This window comes from Aspergillus puulaauensis, chromosome 5, assembly GCF_016861865.1.
Source record: "Aspergillus puulaauensis MK2 DNA, chromosome 5, nearly complete sequence".
Lineage (NCBI taxonomy): Eukaryota > Fungi > Ascomycota > Eurotiomycetes > Eurotiales > Aspergillaceae > Aspergillus > Aspergillus puulaauensis.
The window spans coordinates 3,661,172-3,685,356 of NC_054861.1; the positions used below are offsets into that span (position 1 = coordinate 3,661,172).

General features: G+C 52.3%; 13 protein-coding genes across 13 annotated transcripts; 8 read left to right on the top strand and 5 right to left on the bottom strand.

Moving 5' to 3' along the window:
• Position 1: 1 nt before the first annotated feature.
• APUU_51398S (uncharacterized protein) lies at positions 2–1,010 on the top strand (the record flags this gene model as incomplete). Its single annotated transcript, XM_041706502.1, has 4 exons — positions 2–240; positions 305–640; positions 721–789; positions 860–1,010. The coding sequence occupies 4 exons, from the start codon at positions 2–4 to the stop codon at positions 1,008–1,010; spliced, it is 795 nt and encodes a 264-aa protein (XP_041558881.1).
• Positions 1,011–1,280: 270 nt separating this feature from the next.
• APUU_51399A (alpha/beta fold hydrolase) lies at positions 1,281–2,201 on the bottom strand (the record flags this gene model as incomplete). Its single annotated transcript, XM_041706503.1, has 1 exon — positions 1,281–2,201. The coding sequence occupies one exon, from the start codon at positions 2,199–2,201 to the stop codon at positions 1,281–1,283; it is 921 nt and encodes a 306-aa protein (XP_041558882.1).
• Positions 2,202–2,934: 733 nt separating this feature from the next.
• On the top strand, positions 2,935–3,696 carry APUU_51400S (uncharacterized protein; the record flags this gene model as incomplete). The annotated part of the gene is made up of 1 exon (XM_041706504.1): positions 2,935–3,696. One exon carries the CDS (start codon positions 2,935–2,937, stop codon positions 3,694–3,696), a length of 762 nt encoding a protein of 253 aa, XP_041558883.1.
• Positions 3,697–3,751: 55 nt separating this feature from the next.
• Positions 3,752–4,677, bottom strand: APUU_51401A (uncharacterized protein; the record flags this gene model as incomplete). Its single annotated transcript, XM_041706505.1, has 2 exons — positions 3,752–4,356; positions 4,413–4,677. 2 exons carry the CDS (start codon positions 4,675–4,677, stop codon positions 3,752–3,754), a joined length of 870 nt encoding a protein of 289 aa, XP_041558884.1.
• A 126-nt stretch (positions 4,678–4,803) lies between these two features.
• Positions 4,804–5,697, top strand: APUU_51402S (class I SAM-dependent methyltransferase; the record flags this gene model as incomplete). Its single annotated transcript, XM_041706506.1, has 1 exon — positions 4,804–5,697. One exon carries the CDS (start codon positions 4,804–4,806, stop codon positions 5,695–5,697), a length of 894 nt encoding a protein of 297 aa, XP_041558885.1.
• A 529-nt stretch (positions 5,698–6,226) lies between these two features.
• Positions 6,227–7,260, top strand: APUU_51403S (alpha/beta hydrolase; the record flags this gene model as incomplete). The annotated part of the gene is made up of 3 exons (XM_041706508.1): positions 6,227–6,731; positions 6,797–6,953; positions 7,011–7,260. The coding sequence occupies 3 exons, from the start codon at positions 6,227–6,229 to the stop codon at positions 7,258–7,260; spliced, it is 912 nt and encodes a 303-aa protein (XP_041558886.1).
• A 539-nt stretch (positions 7,261–7,799) lies between these two features.
• UGA2_2 (NAD-dependent succinate-semialdehyde dehydrogenase) lies at positions 7,800–9,428 on the top strand (the record flags this gene model as incomplete). The annotated part of the gene is made up of 4 exons (XM_041706509.1): positions 7,800–7,890; positions 7,947–9,175; positions 9,225–9,302; positions 9,363–9,428. The coding sequence occupies 4 exons, from the start codon at positions 7,800–7,802 to the stop codon at positions 9,426–9,428; spliced, it is 1,464 nt and encodes a 487-aa protein (XP_041558887.1).
• A 424-nt stretch (positions 9,429–9,852) lies between these two features.
• Positions 9,853–11,013, bottom strand: APUU_51405A (NAD(P)-dependent oxidoreductase; the record flags this gene model as incomplete). The annotated part of the gene is made up of 3 exons (XM_041706510.1): positions 9,853–10,413; positions 10,526–10,738; positions 10,804–11,013. 3 exons carry the CDS (start codon positions 11,011–11,013, stop codon positions 9,853–9,855), a joined length of 984 nt encoding a protein of 327 aa, XP_041558888.1.
• A 439-nt stretch (positions 11,014–11,452) lies between these two features.
• Positions 11,453–11,875, top strand: APUU_51406S (uncharacterized protein; the record flags this gene model as incomplete). The annotated part of the gene is made up of 1 exon (XM_041706511.1): positions 11,453–11,875. The coding sequence occupies one exon, from the start codon at positions 11,453–11,455 to the stop codon at positions 11,873–11,875; it is 423 nt and encodes a 140-aa protein (XP_041558889.1).
• A 71-nt stretch (positions 11,876–11,946) lies between these two features.
• On the bottom strand, positions 11,947–14,171 carry APUU_51407A (FTFMHR domain-containing protein; the record flags this gene model as incomplete). The annotated part of the gene is made up of 4 exons (XM_041706512.1): positions 11,947–12,979; positions 13,056–13,807; positions 13,876–14,036; positions 14,084–14,171. 4 exons carry the CDS (start codon positions 14,169–14,171, stop codon positions 11,947–11,949), a joined length of 2,034 nt encoding a protein of 677 aa, XP_041558890.1.
• A 261-nt stretch (positions 14,172–14,432) lies between these two features.
• On the bottom strand, positions 14,433–16,063 carry APUU_51408A (uncharacterized protein; the record flags this gene model as incomplete). The annotated part of the gene is made up of 4 exons (XM_041706513.1): positions 14,433–15,029; positions 15,091–15,667; positions 15,716–15,799; positions 15,846–16,063. 4 exons carry the CDS (start codon positions 16,061–16,063, stop codon positions 14,433–14,435), a joined length of 1,476 nt encoding a protein of 491 aa, XP_041558891.1.
• A 1,436-nt stretch (positions 16,064–17,499) lies between these two features.
• On the top strand, positions 17,500–19,328 carry APUU_51409S (uncharacterized protein; the record flags this gene model as incomplete). The annotated part of the gene is made up of 3 exons (XM_041706514.1): positions 17,500–17,704; positions 17,751–18,033; positions 18,092–19,328. The coding sequence occupies 3 exons, from the start codon at positions 17,500–17,502 to the stop codon at positions 19,326–19,328; spliced, it is 1,725 nt and encodes a 574-aa protein (XP_041558892.1).
• Positions 19,329–22,326: 2,998 nt separating this feature from the next.
• APUU_51410S (cytochrome P450) lies at positions 22,327–24,086 on the top strand (the record flags this gene model as incomplete). The annotated part of the gene is made up of 5 exons (XM_041706515.1): positions 22,327–22,540; positions 22,589–23,439; positions 23,494–23,604; positions 23,655–23,830; positions 23,912–24,086. 5 exons carry the CDS (start codon positions 22,327–22,329, stop codon positions 24,084–24,086), a joined length of 1,527 nt encoding a protein of 508 aa, XP_041558893.1.
• Positions 24,087–24,185: the final 99 nt, after the last annotated feature.

Below are 24,185 nucleotides of genomic sequence, written 5' to 3' on the forward strand. Positions count from 1 at the left end.
TATGGCCAATCAGACCTTCTTCGACCAGTGGGTGGGCAGGATCATCGAGTTCACCAACACCACTGAACCAACAGGATGGAAGCTGGAAGACAAATACTCACAAGGCAGCGACCAGGCTACCGCAACACAGTATTTCGAGGATGAGGATCAACTAGGAGAGCCGAGTGCAGCCTGGGGTGCGTTCTGCTGCCGAAACATCTATAACCCGAACGAGATCACTTTCATGAGAATCATCATGCAGTAGGCCAACCGTATCGCCATGTTAGTCCACTGCCGCACCTCGAGCTAACCATGTCCAATCTAGGGTCCCCTGTGCCGGCTTTGAGTATGCCACAAGCACCGAGCGTGCCCGGCAAGCAAGCGATGTGCTGACCGTTACGCCCGCGACTGAAATCAAGTGTCTCGAGACCTTGACCAAGAACAAATGTAAGGCGACTCCGCTTATCAGACAGCACGAGGTTATGAAGCAAGATGGTGATGGGATTGTCCCCGGTGGCTTCCTCCATTGTATCCTGATGGACCATGCTCCGGGCGTGGACCTGAAGAGGACCCTCAGAATTTCGTCGCCAGACAACAAATTCTGGTCGCTTGATTTCGAAGAGCGAACCCGCATCCGCAACGCTTTTCGGGACGCCTGGGTGTACGTATGGCATTTCTGTGTTCCTCTTTGCCCTAGATCCGTTGAAGAATTGCGGTAAACTAAATATTGGGCATGATTAGGGAGTGGGTTCGGGCTGGCGTCCGTCCCACTTGCGGCCATCTTTTCTGGGACTCTATATCCTCCAAGGTGTAGGTTTCTCGGACGTTTGTTAAATATATCACGGAGGTGGAATCTTATTAATACCGTTCTTTTTCTCAGCTCCATTATCGGCTTCAATCAGTCTGATCTAGCAAGTCCCACTGATGTATGGACGGATGTCCTGTGGGTTGACTGGCAGCTTGCTGAATGTCCGCCGGGTGACGAGTGGTCTAAGGAGGAGCATGGGAGTCACGACGGATGGACTTTATAGGTGAACCTGTTGTTTGGCTATCAGGGTACTGAGATTGAAACTCTATGTACATTCAAGTTCCAAGGAGGGCGGAATATGGGCTATAGCTTTTGCAGGATTACACCCCAGAGAGCCTCGACCTTCCACCATACACCGAGGACAAAGGACCATGGACGACAGCCATGGTAGGTATTGTCAGAAGAGCGAGGTTAATAACCGTTCTTAGCTTATTATACCAGACAGCTGCAGTCTGTTCACACTCGTTTTGTCAAGTTCAATACTGCGTTGATATTATCCACCCCGCGTAACCCGCATCAACCAGCCCATAATCTCAATAGCAACCCTCTCTGGTTGATCAACCATCACCAAATGCCCAGCATCTTCAATCAGGACTTCCTCGCTCGCCCCAATCCTCCGCGCCAACTCCTCCGCCCGCTCAACTGGGATCCACTGATCCTCAACCCCCCAAACAACCTTCACAGGTATTGCACTTCCAACTTCCCCATACCGCCCCTCCACCTCCTCTACATCTCGCGCATCCGCCTGTGCAATCTGCCGAATAAACCCTACACCTCCTTGCCTCCCACCGCGACTTGAAAACCACGGCCTCAGCAACCTCTCCTCGATATCAGCGGGGATAGGCCTAAACGCTGCCCCGCGAATATACTCTCGCAACATCCCCTCCAACACAGCCTCTGGAATTGAAGTAAACACACCCGGATTCTGGCCCACCAGGGTAAAAAATGGACTCCCGAATGGCCGGAGCGCAACAACATCAATGAGACATAGACTGGCGTATTTACACCCATGAAGAAGGAATCCACGGAGGCTGATTAATCCGCCGACATCGTGGGCTATCACATGGGGGAGGTTGTCTTCTTTAAAACCCCAGGAGTGGTAAAGCGCTGCGAAGGATTCTGCTTGTCCGGCGAGTGAGGCGTCGAGGGATGCAATCTCATTGGTATTGTTTATCTGGAGAGGAGTGCGGCCCGGTGACTCGCCGAAACCGGGGTTGTCGAAGAGGTAGACGTTGTATTTTGAGGATAGGGCTTTTGCGTATGGATGCCAGAGGACGGAGGACCAGGGGGTGCCGTGGATGAAGATTAGGGGGGGATTGGTCGGCTCTCCCAGGGTTGTCCAGTGGATGGTTGTGCTGTTAGTGGAGTGGTGGTGGGTGAACTGTTGGCTGAGGGTTATTTCTTGCGATGCCATTTTGCTTTCTTTTCTCTCTTTATTTTGGTTTGGGATGAGATTATTACGAAGGTCTTAATTGTAGCTTTTGCTCGCAGGGCACGTTTGTCATTCATATATTGTCTCACCCGCGAATACGAGGGCTTGGGTAGTATCTTGGAGTAACCTTGCATTATTAATGACAGTGACTCACTTATGCCGTGTCAATACGAGCCATTTGTCTTGGAGGCGACTATCTTGAAATGGGCCCACTGACAGTTACAGACCACTATTTAGGGCTGTCGATGAGGATCCTGGCGTGGCACTGCTGGGCTCGGTCAGTCCCCATACACTGACACTGCGCAACAAACAGAATTGAATTGCGTGGTAGCCTTTTATGAAACAATATTCTTGAAATTCTGGCAATGAAAGTACTCGGTGTATGTTATAAAATATTAATTAGAGGTTATTGATCGAACTACTGAATATATATAAACACCATTACCGATGGTATTATCACAAATGTAGAATATCACTCGCCCATAATGAAATGACAATAACTTTTATATGAAAATGTCAGCCCAACATAGACAGATCTTCAGGATATAACCACAAGGATACATCAGCCATAAAATACCAATTGGCATTATATTTATGTGTATAAAGTCACTGCCCCATTAGGCTAGCGTATCAGGTGACACTCCACTGCCAAGCGTCCACCTTTACGCAGCTCGGTGTTGCTCTTCCTTCCCCCAGACAGCAACACGTTTTATTAATGGCCGCTCCTCGCCGTCCGAGACCGAAGATATCTCTGTGGGCTCGTTTTCGCACATGGCTTCGCTACTGGCACTCGCCGCTTAAGATCCGCGGCAGTCTCACTCGACTGAGCAACCACAAACATCCCCTTCTTACGCTCCTGCGCATGTTCATCCCATTCCCCTCATGGTTCTTCCCAATCCCAGGCCCATTTACCCCGCGGGCACTCATTGAAGACACCAAGAAGGAGACCGGGATTATCGTGTCCCAGTTTGGCGAAATCCACAACCTTCGCGCGATTCCAATCTGGCGCATGCGCGACACCCCGCTACGCTCCGTCTACCGGCTCTACGAACTCCACCTCGCTGATCACTATGAGTTGATGGGATGGGAGACGGAGTATTTTTTCTACCGTTCGGATTGGCGCCTGCGGGATATCCCCGACCCGAAGGACCCCGACCCTCTCCGCTATGCGATTCTTGCGTCTATCGTGGAGGAGTTACACGAGGCTGTGAATTGGAGATTGAGCCTGGGTCTTCGGAGGAATCATCAACATATATATCGTGAGGATGCAACCGATACTTTGCCTCCTTTTACGCCAGAGGAGCTTCCGGGTTGGACGACCAGGGTTGCTCCTATCGATAGGGATCTTCTGAAGATATCGGTACCACCAGAAGCTCTAGACACGGAGGGGAACTTGGTCCTGGAGAAAAATGGAAAGGGCCAGAATTTCGCGCGGCGCAACATAATTACAAATACGGGCTGGTTCTACACGATCTAGAGGGATATTACGAAAGGAAACGTCGCGCAGGTCGTAGCGGTTCCACCCGTAACGTCTATTTGAAGGGCTCTTCCTTATATTCATCACGATATACATTGGCAACCCGATGCATTGTGTCATGATCTGGACAAACGTCGAACCCGTTTGTGTTCATCGTTCGAATCAATTCCAAATCCAGAGGTTCGTTGGTTCGTTCCTTCAGTTTCTTCAAAAGGGCGACTGCGTCTGCCATATCTGTTTCGGCCTTGCGATCCCGGTCACCGGCGTAAATCCGCCTTAGCTTTCGCTCCAGCGCCCATTCGATTGGAGCAGCAAGCACTTCGAGGTTTTCGCCTTTGAAAAGTGTAATCCCCTGCTTATCGGCCCGCTCGAACACATTTTCCCGGGCGCGCTTGGTGACAAAGATGGAGATATCGTCATTGAACCATTCGTCATTGAATTTCAATCGGTCGCCGACGGACTCGATCGCCGCATGAAGGGCCTTATTGATATCGCCATCGCCTACATATATAGGGTCAATCAGGTAGTCAATATCGCCTGTGGCCTCGCGGTTCCTGAGATAGGAGACGGCAAGGAAACCGCCTGCAGTGACAATCCTGATAGGCGCGAATGCCACTAGCCAGGGGTTTTGGCCCATTTCCTTGTCGAGAGCGACAAGACCTAGGAATATGGTGAGCATGTGCACCTTCACTTAGTAAGGGTGAATCAGTACACACCTGCCTTGAAGTCCTCTTCATTGAGGTATTTCTTTCGCTCGGCCATGGCCAACCTGCGTATTAGGGACGGATGTAGGCACAGGTAGTCAATGTCACCAGCCGACTGCGAGACGAGCAAGCGCCTTTGCAATGAGCGATCGTATGGCCATTCGCGTTGGCTTTGGAAGGGTTGATAGGCAGTGGATGAAATGAATTGAACTGGAAGATTGAGTTGGAAGATCGGATCGTGTTGTGGAGGGGAAAGTCGACCCGGTCTAGACTGCATTGGGCCCGCGCCATTCCCGATCTGGCTCAATGTAGCGCCGCTGACTCAGTTCTCCTTGGTTGACGGTGTATAAATGCTGGATATTGTCAGGATATTGTCAGGATATCACTGATTTCAAAGACAACTATGGCTACAAGCAAAGATGACGATCCAGATAGCACCGACGTGACGAACAAAGAAGAAGTCAAGCTGAACGGCGTCGCCAAAACCCTCCTGGTTACTCTGGCAGCCAGAGCCTGTGACTTTCGTGCCCCTACACCTATTCTCGGTGATCCATACGCCCAAGATATCCTGGATCGTCTCGACGTGGATGTTGCCGAGATTGCTCCCACCCCTAACCAATGCGCCAGTATTGCCCTTCGAACAAGCCATTTCGACCAATGGACTTCGCAATTCCTCCAACGCAATCCCCAGAGCACAGTCCTTCACCTAGCATGTGGTTTCGATAGTCGAATGCAGAGGGTAAAATGGGGTGAGAACACTCGCTGGATCGATATCGACCTTCCCGAGGCCATTGAGCTTCGACGAAAGGTTCAACCAGAATCGTTGTCCGGCCGCGATTACTCTCTCCTGGGCGTTGACGTTCTCGACGAGATCTGGATGAAAAATATGACAACTCACGGTCCCGTCCTCGTCGTGATGGAGGGATTACTGTCCTATCTACCCGAAGAAGACGTGAAACGACTAATACAACGGCTCTGCCAAACCTTCGTCAGGGGCGAGCTGCTCTTCGAATGTATAAATACGTCAACACTACAAAATCTAAACCGGCGGAAACCAATCGAGTCCATCAACAACACCGGAGCCGAGTTCCACTGGGGCGTGGATGAACCGCAGTCGTTAGAACTGCTTCATCCTGGGTTGAAGTTGGTGGGATCAGTCCGACTGGTAGAGGCCCCGGGCGTTGAGAAGTTTGCGCTTGGGCATCGGGCTCTCATGTATTTACTTTCTTGGATCCCTGGGGCGCGGGATTCTGCGAGGTTCTTGCGGTTTGAATTTGGAGAATCTGACAGGGAGTAAAGGAATAAGCAATGAGGGTTCAGTTTGAAAGGCTTACAGAGGTGTGATAATATAAGGGTATAATGAAAGATCTCAGATGATACATGGCACCTAGTGTCGACTCATTTCACATGCTTTAGTAGATGTCCACCAGCGGTGGGTGCAGTGAATTATAATGGAGCCAGCATCTAGGGCATGTTTAGTATTGCGTTGTTGAACACTCGAGTTCATAGGATATAACCAAAGGGCCTTGGAATCAGCCATAACCCAAATAGTCAGGAGTATTTGATATAACCCGACAAAGCAACAAGACAAACTATAATTTAAGAACCATGCTAGTTATTTTGTGAGCTGGAACGAATGACGTGAGATTCATGATAAGCTCCGACCATGACATATTTCGGCCCGAAATTAGGGCACCGATTGGATGGCAGAGTTACATCGTCCAAACTTTCCAGTCACCGATGACTATTGACCCATATAAGACTCTTATGAACTCGCGAGGACTGCTTAAACCACCATTCCCTATTAAATTCCCCGTATCACCACCATGCCAAGAGAAGACGTCTCCTTCAAGACTGCAGACCAGACAACCCTGCGGGGGTGGTTATACAAGCCATCAAAACCCGTTTCCGGTGCTCTCCCAGCTCTAGTAATGGCCCATGGATTCTCCGCTGTCAAAGAGATGATCCTCCCCCGCTTTGCAGAACACTTTTCTACCCATCTCCCCATCGCCTGCTTGGTCTACGACCACCGCGGGTTCGGCGACAGCGATAACCAACCAACCCAGCCTCGACAGGAGATAATCCCCGCGCAGCAGATCAGCGACTATTCAGACGCGATTACATATCTTCAGACCCGGTCCGACATTAACGCAGACAGGATTGGGGTGTGGGGGAGCTCGTATAGTGGCGGGCACGTCCTGTGCGTGGGTGCCATAGATCGGAGAGTCAAGGCTGTCGTTAGCCAGGTGCCTATGGTTGATGGATGGGAAAACTTCCATCGCTTGGTTCGTCCGGACTTTGTTCCTTTGGTGGATGATGTGATTCAGAAAGGTCGGGTGCATACACTATACCAGTATAATGTATATGAACAATTTACTGACGGCCTTCGTTGACAGATCGATTGGGAGTAGCAGCTGGGGAGGCACCACAGCGACTGCCAGTCGTGGATGAAAACCCACTGGCGCAATCAGCCCTCCCATCAGCAGAGAGTTACCAGTTCTTCACAACCCATGGACGGGGCACGAAATGGGAGAACTCTGTTACAGTCAAATCGTACGTCCTTTGCTCTCCACTCTCCTGCTGAAAACCGCATCACTGATCCTATACCAGGATGGAGGCATTGAGAGGATATATTCCTGCTGCATATATCAAACATATCTCTCCAACTCCGCTGTTGATGGTCGTTCCCGAGAATGACCAGCTCACCCCAACCGATTTGGCCTTGAAGGCGTATGCAGAGGCTATTGAGCCGAAGTCTCTTCATATTTTACCGGGAGGTCATTTCGATGTCTATACTGGCAGTCAATCTCAACCGGCCCTTGAGGCTGAAACAAACTTCCTCCGCCGCCGTCTCTGCTGAGACCACTGACTATTCCAGATTTTGGGGTTGGCTTTTTTAATTACATGTTCAGATTGTTTCACTAAATCAGACTGCCAAATATTCTTGATACTCACCAGGCTGTCCATAACATGATATACCACACAAAACGCAACCGGCCCGCAAAACCGCGTCTGGTCTTAACAGGCCATGTAATGCGGGCTGTAGGATGTATTAATGCTTTATGTGTCTTTGACAGCTACCCTAAGTACCGTTCGTTCTTGTTGCCGGGCCAGACCCGTGGTCCTTAGTGGTCTGGGACACAGAGGAATGTGCATCTGGTAGCTGGCATTTCGTACCTGTACACCTTAAATACGTATAAAACAAGGTGTAGGACGCAAAAGGTCTACCCTCGGCCATATTTCGGCTACTCTGCAGTGGTTGGGGCGTTGTGAAAGGGGAGTAAGAGCCCCAAAGTGAACTCCACTGCCAGCCCTACTTCCCCAACACATCTCCACTACCCCAATTCTATAGTATATAACATAGTAGATACTGGACAATAAGGGGAATCACGAACAAAGATGCAGCTTCAGGATCCCAGTCTCCTGCAGGGAGTGACCCTTCTCCCCAGCAGCACCACAAATCTTTCAACTCCCACCTTTGAGGTCTTCGGTACGGCAACGTATCTGCATATCTCCAACCCTAAAGCTATACTAACCCATTATCAGACCCCGCAACATCTACCCCAGTCGCCTGCCTCGTCGACCTCACCGCGAAAGACTGTACCACCGCGATAGAAAATGCTCTCCCGGCCCTCTCATCCCTAAGATCCATTTCCCCACGCACGCGATCCTCCCTCCTCCACCGCTGGCACGAGCTAGTGCTCGCCGCCCAAACCGACCTCGCCACAATCATCACCGCCGAGAACGTGAAACCCACGCGCGAAGCTCTAGACGAGGTCCAATACGCCGCCGAGTTCCTGCACTGGTTCGCAGGCGAAGCCCAGCGCATCAACGGCACCACCATCGCATCCTCCGCACCAAACACCCAAGCCACTACTATCCATCAACCCGTGGGCATCGCCGCGATCATCACGCCCTGGAACTTCCCCGCCGCAATGGTAACGCGTAAAGTCGGCGCCGCCATCGCAGCAGGATGCCCTTGTATCCTGAAGCCCGCGGCCGAGACCCCGCTGACTGCAATTGCACTGGCGGTTCTTGCGGCGCGCGCGGGCATTCCGGAATCCGCGCTCCAGGTGCTTCCTACGGCGGCGGGGACGGTGGAGATAGGCACCGTGTTGACGACGCATCCTGCTGTGCGCAAGTTCTCGTTTACGGGGTCGACGGCGGTGGGGAAGATACTTGCGGCGCGGTGCGTGGGGACGATGAAGAGGGTGAGTTTGGAGCTTGGTGGGAATGCGCCGCTTATTGTGTTCGACGATGCGGACGTGGATAAGGCTGTGGAGGGCATTATGGTGAGTAAATTCCGTCTCTCCGGCCAGACCTGTGTCTGTGCGAATCGTGTCTACGTGCAGGCTGGGATTCATGATGCGCTGGTCGAGAAGCTCGTGGAGCGTGTGTGTGCGGACCTGAAGTTGGGGAGGGGGTCGCTGCCGGACACGACTCTGGGGCCGTTGATTTCCGGCCAGGCTGCTGAAAAGGTGAAGCGGCATCTTGTGGATGCGATGAATCGTGGTGGGAGGGCTCTTACCGGCGGGAGGGTGGCGAGTGAATTGGGACAGGCTTTCTTTGAGCCCACAGTGGTGGTGGACGTGGACCCTGGTTCGGTTTGTATGAGCGAGGAGACCTTTGGGCCGCTGCTTCCAGTCGTCAAGTTCAATACAGAGAGCGAGGTGGTTGAAATGGCCAACCAGGCTGCTGTTGGGCTTGCTGGGTATATCTTTACGGGAGATATCGCCCGAGCTGCCCGGGTTAGCGAGGCACTTGAAGTCGGAATGGTACCAATCACTCCTGGGTTCCGAATGCCACCAGTGCTGATTTTCCTAGGTCGGTGTGAATACAGGAAAGATCAGTAACCCTGCAGTGCCCTTTGGAGGAGTCAAAGAGAGCGGGATCGGACGTGAGGTATGGAAAGAACTTTCAGTTCATTCTATCGGCAAACGCAGTGCTAATGCCAACACCTAGGGCTCATCACTTGGTATCCATGAATACCTCGAGGTAAAGAGTATTACGACAGACATCAGCCCGTAGACGAGACGTTGGTAGAGTTTGATAGCTGCAAAATACAATCCTGATTTTACGCCGGTGGACTGACCCGTGTCCCAAGCTAGATGCTCACTACCCAGACCACGCTCTTGATAGTATATAATAATTCGTAATGAAAGACTGCACTCCTTCAAAGGAATGGTGGAGCGCAGTAATACCTTCTCCTGATTTCAGGAAGCTCACTTTCAGGTGATCCGCCACGACATGGCGAATTTCGATCGAATAACGCCCTCTATTGCAATGGTGGCGGCAGGGCATGGAGGGATCAAATCTGTCGGATAGACCGGGTTACGGGGGCCATGGAAGGAGAAATTCAGTGTGATAATCGTGATAAGTTATGTATCCAACCGATGTTGTGGAGTTGTAGGTATGCACTATCTATGGAGTTAAGCTGTGGAGGTGGCGCCAGCTAATGCACCCCATTTGCAGCCAGTTCCCCTTCATCTTCAGCTATCCACCGATAGATGACCTTTGCATCCTTCCCCTTAAACTTCTCCAACCCAGCCGCGATCCTATAAGCCTCCAATGTCGGCCCCCCAACCACCATCTTCACCCCCAACTCTTGTCCCGCCTTAACCGCCAACTCCAACACCCCCAAACACATCTCAATCGCAAACCCAGGCTTGTACCCGTTACTCGCCGGATTACCCGGTGTCAGCCCCGGCACCGGGTTATTCACCTTGGTGTTGAAACTCATCCCAGAGCTTGCGTTCAGCACCTCGTTGAGCCGGTGCGCGTCCAGCCCCGCCCGGATCCCCATGTTGATTGTCTCCGCCGTCGCCACGGTCGTGATGGACGACAGGTAGTTGTTGAGCAGCTTTGTCTTTAGCCCGGTACCGGCCTCGCCGCAATGAAAGATGCCGTCGTTTTTACCCATGTGCGAGAGTATGGAGAGCACGCGCGGGTACAGGCCCTCTGCACACCCGACCATGAATGAAAGAATGCCCTTTTCAGCACCCATCGACCCTCCCTAGCAAATACGTTAGTGACCTTCTCCTTGACACTATGGCTTCTGCCCCTGGAAGCTAGATGGAGGGATACTCTTTGCCAGTATATATGAGAGTCTGGGAACCGGTACGTACCGAGCAGGGAGCGTCTACAAACTCGCCAAATCCCCCGTCCAGAACTCGCTGCCCGATCTCACTCGAGACCGCCGCATCGATCGTGCTCAGCTCTAGATACAGCCTTGACACTGGCCCTGGGGATTTCTTCCCTCCGGCGAGAAGCCCGGTGTCGGGATTGAGGAACACCTCGCGCACATGTTGGGCCTTGGGCACTGAGGTAAGAACAATGTCCTATGGGGGTATTAGCCCCAGGTCAACGCCTCGGTTTTCGTTTGTAAAAGGTCAGAGAGGCATACAGCGATCTGGCCAATCTCCTTCGGAGAGGTAGCGATGACGACGTTGTCCGCGTCCGCGAACTCCTGCTTGAAAGTCTTCATCGCGTCGATGTTCACGTCGTAGATGAAGAGTTTGCATGTGCTTGGGATTTTCAGGCGGAGGTTCTTGGCCATGCCGTGGCCCATTTGCCCAAGGCCGATGAAGCCGTAGGTTGTGTTGTTGATGGTCATGGTGAGTAGGATTGTGCCTTGGTAAGTTCGTTGTTTAGTATAGCTGTAGCGGGGCTGATGATGTAGGTATAGATATAGATATTCGACCTACACGACGAAGCCATTTCCGGAGCTGCATCATGTTCGGTTAGATGGCATTGCATATCTCTAATGGAGCGTTGCTTGTACAGTGGAGGCGCTTGGAGGCCAACCCCCACAAGTTGGAGAATGGCAAGATTTGGGGCATGTATAGTTGGAGAGGGAATACATTCACGATGCTTCCTCGGTCAAAGACAAATTCCTTATGGTATTAAAAGCCAGCCAGCGTCCGTCGTATATCATCCAATAACCTCAAAACTACAAGAGACGAACCACCCAAACACTCGCTTGCTCCATTACATCATATCATTTCATATTATATTATATTATAGCAAAGTCCTTGCAATCAAAAGCTCAAAAAATGCCGTCAACCCGCGAATCCAACCAAAAGGCCCTGTACGAAGTGGGCATGCCCATCCGCCGCGCGGTGCTCGGCGACGCCTACGTCGACAACGCCCTCGCAAAGGGCAGCACCGAGTTCGCGCGCGCCATGCAGGAATTCACCACGGCCTTCTGCTGGGGCGCGGTGTGGGACCGCCCAGGGCTAGATCGCAAGCAGCGCTCGCTGATCAACCTGAGCATGCTGGCCGCGACAGGCAAGATCCACGAGCTGGCGGTGCACACGCGCGGGGCGGTCAACAATGGGGTTTCGGCGACGGAGATAAGGGAAATATTGGTCCAGATATGTATCTATATGGGTGTTCCTGCTGGGATGGAGGCGTTCAAGGCTTGTGAGGCTGTGCTTGTTAAGATGGCTGAGGAGGGTGTCGCTATTAAGCAGTGAGGATGTCCAATGTGATCTAGCAGTGGATGTATCTACAGAAGTATAGATGTTGTCAAACAAGATAGTTGAGACTATGATGTACAATTCGCTGTGATGTTCTCTGCGTGCAGAAGTAGGACATGAGATAGCTTGGGAATCAAGCCCCAGACCGTTGTCGCCTTTGTATCTAATAACTGCGCCCATCGTTGTAGAACAGTCGAGGCCATCTGCGTTAACACAATTGCAGGCGGGGCTGCAGGGGCTGGGCCATCGTAGACAGAGATACTGAGCATCTGGGAAACCAGTTCCAAGACCTTCCACTCCTCGTCAGACACAGGTTCAACGCCAGGGCTAGGGTTGGCCGGACCAGCAAAGGAGAGCAGCCATTGAGACAAAACTATCGCACACTCAAAGTAGCAGATGGGGTGCTGCACACTCCATACCCAGAAGCTGGTGCGTGAAACAACATTGAACCCTAGTTGCTCCGGGACCCTGAGAGCGAGACAGGCATGGAGCGCCGCTCGCGTGGCACTTGGACCCCGGCGCATTGGACACACTTCCCAGATGGCTGCTTCAATGGTGGTTACAGAATCACACCAGCTGAATACCTGGCGCACGGAGGAGTAATCGGCTGCCAGACGCATGTAAGCGGCCCGTAGTAGAGCGGTGCTATTGAACAGCATGGGTCCTTGGGGGCTACTCGGCGACAGGGAAGCGTTGGGCTCGCGCTCCCATATCTGCTGCCACCTGCGTAGAGCACGGAGGAAGCGGTAGTACATCGGCCTGTGGTCGCCCTCTGCGGGCTCTGGCAAAGCCTGGCGGAATAGGATGATTCGCTGCACAAGGCAGGAAATGATAATGTGGCACCCAAAGGCCGAGATGTGGGCGGGGATGTGCTGCGCTTCGTCACTCATTAGCTGATCCACCACCACGCTTACGGACAGTGGCGCTGTGGTGACTGCGTCTTCTGGGCTGTGGACGCACTGAGACCATTCGTCCGTTGTTTTGGCGGCCCATTGGCTTTCATCGCAGGGCATGCCGAACCGATTCTCAGGCTGGACCGGGGCGGGGATATCAAAAGCGATGGTAACAAGCGTCATCAGGGTGAAAATACAGTACGTGATTCTATAGCCTGATTAGTCTGGGACGACGACAAAACGGACAAAGGAAACATACCTCGTCAGGGACTCGCTCACACCACGCTTCCCAAGTCTCGGTTTGACAAGGAACATTCGCCCACTCTCGGCGGACAAGCACCGTCATTCGACCATAGAAATCAAGCGCCGTTTGCAGATGATCGGGACTGCCGCTCCAGGCACGGAAGGCCGTCAAGACCATCAGTGATTGTAGTGTCCAAAGTCCCGTCTTCTCAGACTGCAGGCATGCTACTGCGGCTTGGCACAGCTCTTCTGCGGTATCTCCCTCAAGGCTATATAGGGCGCCGCTTGCCGCCATTGCGAGAATCAAGGATGTGTGCGCAGTCTCAAAGGACCAGGTGGCTGCGTGAAGGAAGGGCTGGTGGCGGTGGAAGCTACCAAAATAGCGCCGCACAAGCTGTGACAGAGGGGCGGGTGCTGGCAATGTCTTGTGATATCCGCTCTGTATAACCTCCACTCGCAGAGATTGCCATTGCTGCTGCGAAATGTCAGATATCAGTACGGAGTCGGTGCTCGAGGGCCCGGCTGCAATGCTCTGCGGCAGGGGAGATCCAGGGCGAGATAAGACGGACTGCCCACTCGGCACATCCGAAAGGAGTCCGGCTGTTTGATGTGGTGCGCATGCGGCATCACTCGGAATTTGAAGTTGGCTGAGCCAGCAAAGGTCGTCAGGAAGCAGGCTCTCTGCCAGTGAAAAGGCCAAGTCGGTGTCGGACAAGGGGGGTTGTTCGCCCCCTAACGCCCAGGCGTTGGGGCACTCGGCAGCGTCCATCGGGGAGAAACGGCGAGTCTCTGACTGTTGGAGAGTTAGTATGAGATTTCCAGGGGTGGGAACGTGCGAATGTCTCATTCACCGCAACATACGATTCTCATATCTCCCTGACACGGCGATGAAGTGTGCTGTCGTGAGACGCGGCCACATGCACTACGAGGAGGATGCGCCCTCCTCTCGTGGCGACGAAGGAGATCGGATCGCGAGAAGCCCTGGTCGCAAAGATTGCATTTGAACGGCTTCTCTCTGGTATCTGGCCACCGGTTAGCGGTTGATCTGGAGCTGTGGCGGTCGACTGACGAATGCGCTCGTGGCGAACCAGGTGCTCGGCGCGAGCAAACTCCCTCGCGCAGTGAGAGCACCGATGGCATGACCGTGATGGGGACATTTTGCAGCAAAGTGTAGGGAGTGGCCAGGGGGAGGAGTTGGAGCAGTGGGACAGCGCTCTTTGCCTGGACAGCCTCGGGGCGATCTCCGGATTTCCCCAGATTGAACTACTGCGACTGGGCCGGTATCGGCTAGTAATGTCTATTCCTGCTCGTGGCACTACATAGAAGACGCTTCTACTCTTACTAAATATAAGATACGCCTATTAGATATGAAATACTCTTACTAATACAGACTGCGCCACTAAATACAAGTCTTCTGTCTACAGAACATGCAGATTCGGCTCCTGGCCTGTCCCTTGGTACCTTGCAATCAGCTTGCGGTTGTCCCTGTTCAGCGTCCATTTCATAACCGCACAGCACCCGATACTCAACACCGAAAACGCCATCATCAGGATCATTGCCAGCGTGTATCGCGGCTCATCCCCGTCCCGGAAGAAATACGGGCTCCAGATGTTTCCAAACTGGCTGGTGAGGTTAATTATAGCGGTGGCGCACGCTCGCTTCTCGGGCGTCTGGCTCACCGCGGACGCAGCCCACGTATACACCAGCGAGTTGGCAGCGAAGCAGCCGCAGATATACAGAAACGACGAGAAATATCGAGCGGCCGTGTTCAGGGTGGACACGCTGATGACGAACCCGATCACAGCGGTAGCCATTGAGCCGCCAATATGGTAGCCTCGATCACCTAACCGATCGCTCGACCATGCTACGCCAAACGAAATCAAAGCTCCGACAATATATGGGGGACAGGTGCACAGGAGTGTCACCACGGTGTTGCCAAGCTGGAAGCCTTTGACGATGGAGGGGTAGAAGTTGTTGAAGCCATAGGCTGTGTGGTTAGCACACAGCATGAGAGCCTATATTTCGATGTCCATAAAGTTAACCACCGCCCATGCTTGTAAGGGAAAGGGGCCTTACAAACACAGCGACACGGGGGTCCTTTACGGCGGACTTCAGTCCAAGCCAAACGGACCGATCTGCCTCCTGGTTGGATACCTGGTCCCTTTGGATACGCTCGATGGCCAGCACACACTCCGACTCACTGAAGAGCCACTTTGTCGAGCCCGTTCGTGTCCCTGGAAAATCAGGGAGGAGGAATAATGCCCCCACGCCTGCAATAAAGCTGCCCGCCCCCTCGATAATGAAGAGCCAGCGCCACCCTGCCAGTCCACGAGACCCATCCAGCCCTGAAAATATCCCTGCGGCAAGGAGCCCGGAGAATGCAGTTGCGAGCACCAGCCCGGAGTATAGGACAGCTGTTCTCAGTGCTAGCTCCTTTTTGGTGTACCAGCAGGATAGCAGGTAGAACACCCCAGGGAAGAACGGAGCTTCAGAAACACCCAATATCAAGCGGACCGCGATTAGCTGTCCGTAGTTGTGAACGGCTCCTGTACAGGCAGACACACAGGACCAGACACAAACCCAAATTGCAATGTAGAGGGAGGGGCGAACGCGGGTGATTATCATATTGCTGGGCAGCTGCATGAGCATGTAGCTGTTGCCGAGTTAGCCATGTCATATGCCACTACCAGGGAGACTTTACCCGACGTTCAAGATAGAGATGGCGGTGTTGTACTGACTTCCTTCGAGGTGAAGGTCTTGCTCAAAGGAGTTCAGCCTGGCTTGTCTGTTACTGTTTAGCAGGCGTCCACTTCGAGGCCGCTGAGCCTTACGCGATATTGTTGCGATCCAGGTAGTTGAACAAGTAAAGAACCCATACCATCGGCATCAGGGTCATGTCCAACTTTCTGACGAGGCGTCTCTCCTGCCTACGAGTCTCTGCGTCCCAGGGGTTGGGGTCTGAGACTTTCTCGCCCTCGGCGATGTTGCCAATATGCTGAGACATCGGACCTTCGTCGGACTTGTCGACTATGTCGCTTCCACGGGACATTTTGTAGAGAAAAGAGAGATTTGCGTTTGTTGGATAATACCGACAGACAGGGTGTTCCTCTTCTTGATATAGCATACAATACCCACCTGTCACTATGCTACCCCGCAAAACTGAATCTGGGGATGTCAGCCCATCCAGTAATGCTGGCACCGGGGCTTACCGATTCCTCGATATCGTTTGACCGGCACCCCAGTCGGCCTGTTGAAGCCAGCCTCCAACCTGGAGTTGGAGGTGGCGGTGCTGTTGTGGAGGGCGTGGAGGCGTCGTTGGAGGTCCGGATACACTGGAGCCAAGAATCAGTAATGCCGAGGACATTGTAGCTTGATATTAGATTCCTGGGCATATAGTAATATATGCTTTTTTTTCACCGTTACTAATCTGACTGGCTATCCCAGTATTCATCCGGCCCTCTTACACCGAGTTAAAAGTTTGTGGACGCCCTGGCTGAGGGTTCCAGAATATAACCGGCCTGTATGCAATGAGAGACAATATCGCCTTCCATACGATTCGTGCTATCTCCAGAAAGAACTGAATTACGTCTTTCTATCGCATTCCATTTCTGTAGACAGAGTCGGCACTCAGTACTGGCTTCTCAATATTGGCTACGAAGGTCATGTGCAGTATATGCTCCTGTGCAGAATACAGAACCCCCAATAGTTCTTTCAAGCTTCGACCGTTTGACAGACTGGAATTTTGAATAATGAAATGGACAAGATACAACCTCGCGATCGCTGCTGTCCAGCTCAAGTCCGAAGCTGCAATAGGTCGTTGGCAGAAATACATGACGAGACGCTAGACCACTATACCAAAAGGCCTTACAAGGCTGGTGGCCAGCCAGCTATCTCTAACAATACATAGCTAAGGCGCGGGCCACAGTGTGGGATTCTTCTCTGTGGTATGAAAAAGCACCTCGCCAGATCGGTACTCCTACTGGTTGAATCGGGGAATTCAGCCCCGAAACATGGCAATGCGGGTGAAGGTGACAGGTCAACAGTCCTCGAAATTGGCGCTGAACAATGCAGCAGAAAAGCCACCAACAGCTGTCTCGGCTGTGATACGCTTTGAAGCCTATGCGGCGCAAGGACGGTGAGACGCACCGCATTGCCGACCAGGACAACAAAGACAGTAAGCCCTAACCAAAGATTGCTATTTCCGGGCTAGCAGATCTTTGTGCATCGGAGGAGGATGCCCGATTGATATATAGCGCCGCACTTTATCGCAGCGATCGTTGGGATCAGGATCACCTTATGCCGCATTGGGCAGCATTCGGCGCCCATTAAGCACTGCCACTAGCATCAGTGCACAAAGCACAGCACGCATGGGCGCAGCAGCTGGGGGCGGTTTTGGGCTATAAGGACAGTCATTCTCTCGTGCTCCCCATTTTGTGCTTGAGTTTGCGAATTTTGGCAACGTATGAGTACCGTGTTGTCTGCAAAATGGGTCGAGATAGTATACCCAGTTCACCGTCGTCGGGGCCAGGGCACAATGCCGAAGACCGCACACCCGGCAGTGAATCGACCGTGGAAGAGGCTGTTGCGAGTGAGCCTGTCCAGCCGGCTGCTGTAAGCCCGCGCGGGGACATGCCTGCGTGGAAATGGAAGGGCAGCATTGTTGTGCTGCTACTGACGACCGTCATCAGCGGTACATCCCCTACTTCACAGGTGTAACTCATCTCTAACGGCGACAGGATACGATGTCAGCAATGTCGCCAATATCCAGGCCCGTCTGTACGAGGCGTTTGGCAACATCGAGCTCCTACCCTGGATTGGTCTGTCTTACAGTCTTGCGAGTTTTGCGGTTCTCGGACTGTCGCGCAAGATCCTGTACTGCTTCAATATGCGCTGGATCTATATTGTCAATGTTGTCATCTTCATGGCTGGTGCTGCTGTTTCTGGGGCTGCGACGAATATCTCTGCCGTCATTGTCGGCCGCATTATCATGGGTGTGTCCGGTGCGATTGTCTATCAGAGGTACATACCTCTCTCTACTACTTGACATGTCTCTTCTTAACATCAACTAACTGGCCAGTAACTTGACCTTCGTCGCTGTGTTCGCCTCGCCCACCGAGACCCCCCGTCTGTTCGGTCTACTGAGTGCAACCTGGGCCATTGGGCTGGTCATCGGAGGCCCCATTGGATCAGCGCTAGCTGCCAACCCCCATACCACCTGGCGCTGGGCCTTCTACATGAACCTCCCCTGGGTCGGCCTCGCCCTGGTCCTCAGTCTCCTCTGCATCCCAAGCAAATACCTAGGCCCAGACATCCCCGTCGTCCAACGAATCATCAAAATGGACCCTATCGGCCTCGTCCTCAACATGGCCTCCCCCGTCCTCTTCGCCGTGGCCCTCGAATTCTCCGGCTCCGTCTGGCACTGGTCCGACGGCGCCACGATCGCCGTCTGGGTCCTCTTCGCCGTCAGCACAATAGCCTGGTTCCTCCAACAATCCCTCTGCGTTTTCACCACCCGCGAAGAACGCTCTATCCCCCTGCACCTCCTGCAGCGAATGGACCTCCTCCCCCTCTGGTTCGCCTCGGGCTGCGCAGGCGCCTCCTACGCCGTAACACTCTACTACACACCCCTCTACTTCGCCTTCGCCCGCGGCCACGACGCCCTGCAGCAAACAGTCCGAATCCTCCCTTTCATCCTCGTCTTCATCGCAGTCGTCATTCTCGTCGGCGGCTCCCTGCCGAAGATCGGTCGCTATGCACCGGTATACCTCCTCGCCGGTCTAGCTACCATCTCTGCTGCGGCAGGAATGGCAACCATGATGCCGAAAACATCAACCACCGAATCAACAATCATGGGTCTGGAAGCACTCATCGGGGTTGGCCTGGGCTGCTCCTTCCAGCACGGCGTGGGGATTTCAAACGTCATGAACCAGAAATCCCCACGGGACCGCGTCGACTCGGCTATCTTATTCAACATGGCGCAGATGGGCGCGATCGCCATCGTTCTGGCTGTTGCGGGGTGTATCTTCCATAATGTCGGATATAACCTGCTTAATGAGGCATTGGGCGATAGGGGGTACAGCGAGCATGATCTGCGAGAGGCACTAGCGGGGGTTTCGTCTGTTGTGTGGCAGTCGCGCGACCCCGATGTGATTAAACGCGGCGTGGAGGCTGTGTCGAAGGTTATTGGGAGGGAGTTTTATCTTGTTGTTGCTGGGGGTGCGATTTGTTTGGTTTGTGCGCTGCTTATGAAGTGGGAGAGGTTGGATTATGGGATAACGAAGGGGACGAAGCGGACCAAGGAGGTGAAGGCTTGATTTAGTCATGGTGTTGCTGCTGATTATGGGATTGTTCTATTGTCAACGTTAGCGCTTGAATAATGCGGGTATATATTAATGTTCTACATTGCTGTTCATGCAGTAGTTGAAATAGACAGGGCATGAATGTTATAATTTTTATATTTCCGACACTCGCGGGGACAAGTGGATATAAAATGTTGATGCTTCCACATTTCAGCATAGTACAACAGACGGTAGCATCGACAATACCAAATAAATGCAGTTGAAGGTCTCGTAATAAAGCCACGGACACAAGATCAATGGGTAGGACCCCAAACAAGACCTTCCACCTGCTCTTTCCCGGGCCCGATATCAAAATCCAATCCCCGCATACAATCCAAATCATCAACAGTCACACCCACACCACCATGCTCCATGCAGCAACGACAGGTAGCCGTACAATGACCCTTCCAGAATTTAAAGAAATGATCCCTGGAACCCCGACAGCACTGACAAGGCCTTCCACAACATCCACCAGCCTTAGCACATCTCTGCCTCAACCACGGCGACATATGCCACATCCCCTTCTTTCTCCGCGTATCGTACAACCCACGATATATAGGCGTATGCGCAAGACCCCTCTGTGCCTCTCTTAGCAGTCCTAGTGTCTTATCACAAAAGTCCATATTCTCAACCGCCTCCGAACACATCTCCCACCACTCGATCGCGAGATCAACAATATCTAGGTCTGAGTCGTCCTCGTCGAATTCAATACGTGATAACTCCTCTTCAAAACGTGAGATTTCCCCGCTTATCCATCCCTGTCTCTGCACGCCGACGTCCATGGTCTGCCGGCAGGAGAGGTACACGCTTAGCATGCGCCATTCAGTTGCGGTCAGCCCGAAGAGGCGGTGCTGGAGGCGTCGGAATTTTTGGGCGGCGGAGGTCTTGCGAAGGGTGTTTTCGATGAGTATGCAGAGGGGGCGGAGACTGTCGCGTATGCTGTGGCGGAGGGGCATTTTGTTGCTTCTGCTGCTTTGGTGGAGTAGCTTATTTGATAATATTCGGTTGTGCGGTAACAGTGCCTTTGATAGAAGGATTTTTGACAGCAGAAAGTTGATAGATATGTGACGGCAAAGTGAGAGTAGATGTGGTGGATTTGCTATGAAGAGGAAGAGGAAGATGGAGAGGAGGTGCTTGAACCTTCACGTCTGTAAGACTCATATTTGACTTCCGGAACCTTATTACATGATAACTGCGTAGCCTATATACAGAGGGCTAACTCTTATCGAGTCCCATCTCATGGACTGAAGTTCCAGAAAGCTTATGTTGTGTGTGCCTGGCTTAGGGACGTTGAGACAAGGTATCTTTCGGGTCATGGCTCCGGGACTCTATAATCAACACGATACCCTAGACATGATTATGGGGAGTCCGATTTGGAAACTTTACTGTGACTTTGTAAGTGGGCAGGAAAAAGTCTGTGATCATGCCACCTCGTCTTCACCTCCTTACTGACGCGTACGTACGAAAGAGGCACCGGGAGGCAGGAATATTCTACAATACGTATTTCATTATATCCTTCAGGCTCTCTACTGTATGTTGTTATATAAACGAACAGACAGCATGGAAATCCAAGTGCGATGCATAACAAGCACTAGGCCTAGAACCTCCCGATCTGCGATACATTGGAGCTGAGGCCGAGCGTTCTAAAAGGTATGCTGGTCCCAGAACTCTTAGATCTGGGCGTAGTTCGCTTTGGGTCCAGCTGCCACTCGGTCTAGATCAGGTCGCCGATGGGAAACTTATACGGCAGAGGCCAGCCAAGCACACTTACGTGGACTCAGGACTACCATCGCCCTCAGTATTGAACTCATACTAGTCAGAACAGCGACATATTTAATCTAATTTATCGTATAAGATTGCAGATCTGAAGAAAAGAAGTCGGTGTGGAAGTATTGCTAATATTCATGTGTCAGTCCACGCGAAATATATATCCTTATATTAGGCTGACCATCCGCTGAAGGAACCAACAGGAAAAGGGTAGTAAGGTTTTGGAGCCGTTGGACCCCTCCATTAGCCTAGGTAAGAGATAGGTCACCATAGAAAGCTATTTACACCTTCAACGGCTCTCCCCCAAGTCTGTTTGCTTTGGAATCCTGTGTTTCAGAGGCGCATATTCCCGACTTAGTGCATACTAGCTCGACACCATCAACAAGGTCTAGACGGCCTGTCGCCGAGCCAATGAGAGAGGAAACAATTGTCACCGAGTCATTGGGGTATTTCTGGTACTCCATACTAGGCAGGGCGGGGTACTGCATGATTCATTTGGCTGAGCAGACTTGAATCATGCACCCAACGGCGAATACAGGAGGGTAGAAACAACATTCACGGGCCTAAAAAACTCGAATATGAAGCGCACTTTATGGGATTTAGGATGTGCTGGTAAGCTTTGGTTAGAGGGACGTACAGTGCTGACTGAATAAACCTAGAATCCTGGCTTCATGCCACAGCCGACCATGAAGGATGTCCCGCCTCTTGGCTAATATAATATGACCGTGCGCAACTTGGCTCTTCGACAGGATAAAATCCTGAATGGCTGTTGTATCAAACTGAGTCGTGAGGCGGGATATATTAGATGAATAAACCTCGTCACCCAACGGACGATGCATACCAATAGAGACAGCTGCATATTCATTATGAGTGCAGCACACTACGGCTCCTCCAACTGCAGACTCCACATTAAACCTGCCGCTGTCAACGGTGAATGTGCAGGCTAGACCAGGATTGCCTGAGGGGATAGCTTATCATTCCCCGAATCATGATCTCCCTCACAAGCGGTATGAAGCCGAAAGCACGAAGGCCCAGTTGTGCCAATTCCATGGCAAAAGAGGGGTTCTCAACCACCTTCAGTGATAGGTTTTGAAGTACTCTGTACTGGTTACAAACATGCTGTCATTAGTATAAGGAGGGCACAACTGCACCCAGAGCATTTGTCATTTCTTCACTCATTCCATATCAATATCCCAGGATACTATAAATGATGGACACCACTCACGCCTGGATCCTTCTACCTGGTGCAGCCATACTCCTGATAATCAGGAGCATCTACAGGCTGTACTTCCACCCGCTGAGCCATATCCCGGGCCCTAAACTGGCGGCGATTACCCACTTGTATGAGTTCTACTACGATATCTGTGTTTCTGGTGGTGGAAGGTTCCTCCTCCAAATCGAGAAACTGCACCGCATATATGGTATACTCTCCTGACCCAGCAATAATAGTCAGGCTCTGAATAAGATAGGCCCCATCGTCAGAATATCACCACGGGAGGTCCACGTCAACGACCCCGACTTCTACGACGAGATCTACACCTCATCCAGCCGTCGACGCGAGAAAGATCCCTCCTGGGTGCCCATCTACTCAACCAGTACATCCATGATAACCACCGTCGGACACGAACACCACCGCTTCCGACGTAACCTGCTAAACAACTTCTTCTCGAAACGCTCCGTCATCGACTTAACCCCCATGATCCAGGGGCGTATCAACAAGCTGATCCAGCGATTCGAAGAATTCCACCACTCCAAGACCGTCGTCCAGCTGGATGATGCCTTTGCAGCCCTAACCGCCGATATCATCACGTACTACGGCTACGGCAAGCTCTGGGGATTCCTCGAGGATAAAGACTTCCGTAGTGATATCCGCGCAGCCGCAACGGAGGTTAGTGGTATGTGCCACATTAACCGATTCTTCCCATTCCTTGACCCCCTTGTGCGCTCAACGCCAGGCTGGATGGTGCGACTCTTGGCGCCGGGCAAGACGGCGGTGTTGGATTTGCAGCAGTCAATTCTGGATGCGGTGATGGACTCGGCGACTCAAGAGGCGAAGCCTGGTAAGGCGACGACGCTCGTTCATAAACTCATTGACCCGGAACTGCCGCCTGAGGAGCGCACAAAGAAGCGAATAGAGGAGGAAAGTCTCATCTTCCTAGCGGCAGGGACTGAGACCACTGGGCGCACGTTGACGATTGCTTCTTACCATCTGGCGCGGAATATGGATGTGTTGGAGCGGTTGAGGGAGGAGGTTAAGACTGTTCTGCCGACGACCACGAGTACCTGCACTTTGTTGGAGCTGGAACGGCTTCCTTACTTGGTATGTTGCACTCGCTGGGCTGGGATTTTGCTGAGACAAGGCTGATTTGTATAGACGGCTGTACTCAACGAGGCGCTTCGTATTACCACTCCGGCCATGAACCGATTCCCTCGTGTTGCTCCTGATGAGACATTAGTGTGCGGAGAGTATCCAATTCCACCAGGGGTACGTCCAAGCCACCATGATGGAATCTATAATGTATGCTAATTTCGCAGACACCCATGGGCTCATCCCCCTTCCTCATCCACCGCAACGCCACAATCTTCCCAAACCCAGAGAAATTCGACCCCGACCGGTGGATTCGCACAAATGGCAAGACTGCAACAGGGGAACGACTCGATCGCTATCTGACTGCATTTACGAAGGGGAGCAGGGCGTGTCTGGGAATAAAGTACGTGCAGCCTGTCTTCTTCATCTCCGCATGGTACGGTGTACTATATGGATCAATCTATATCTAACACGGTCTCCCCAGCCTGGCCTATGCGGAACTGTACATGGCCCTTGCACATCTCGCTCGCAGGGTGGAGTTTGGACTGCACAACACTGGGCCTGAGGATGTTCAAATATGCAGGGAATTTGTCATTGGGTATACGAAGCGCGCTGAGCCGCGTGTGTATGCACGGGTGACGGGCGTATTGCAGGACTGAACAGTAAATCTTGAGGTGACGTGGACTTGTGGATTTGTGATTGTGATATTGTTTTTGAGGGTGGTTGGATCTTGGGCTAATTTGATGTGATCTGTTGAG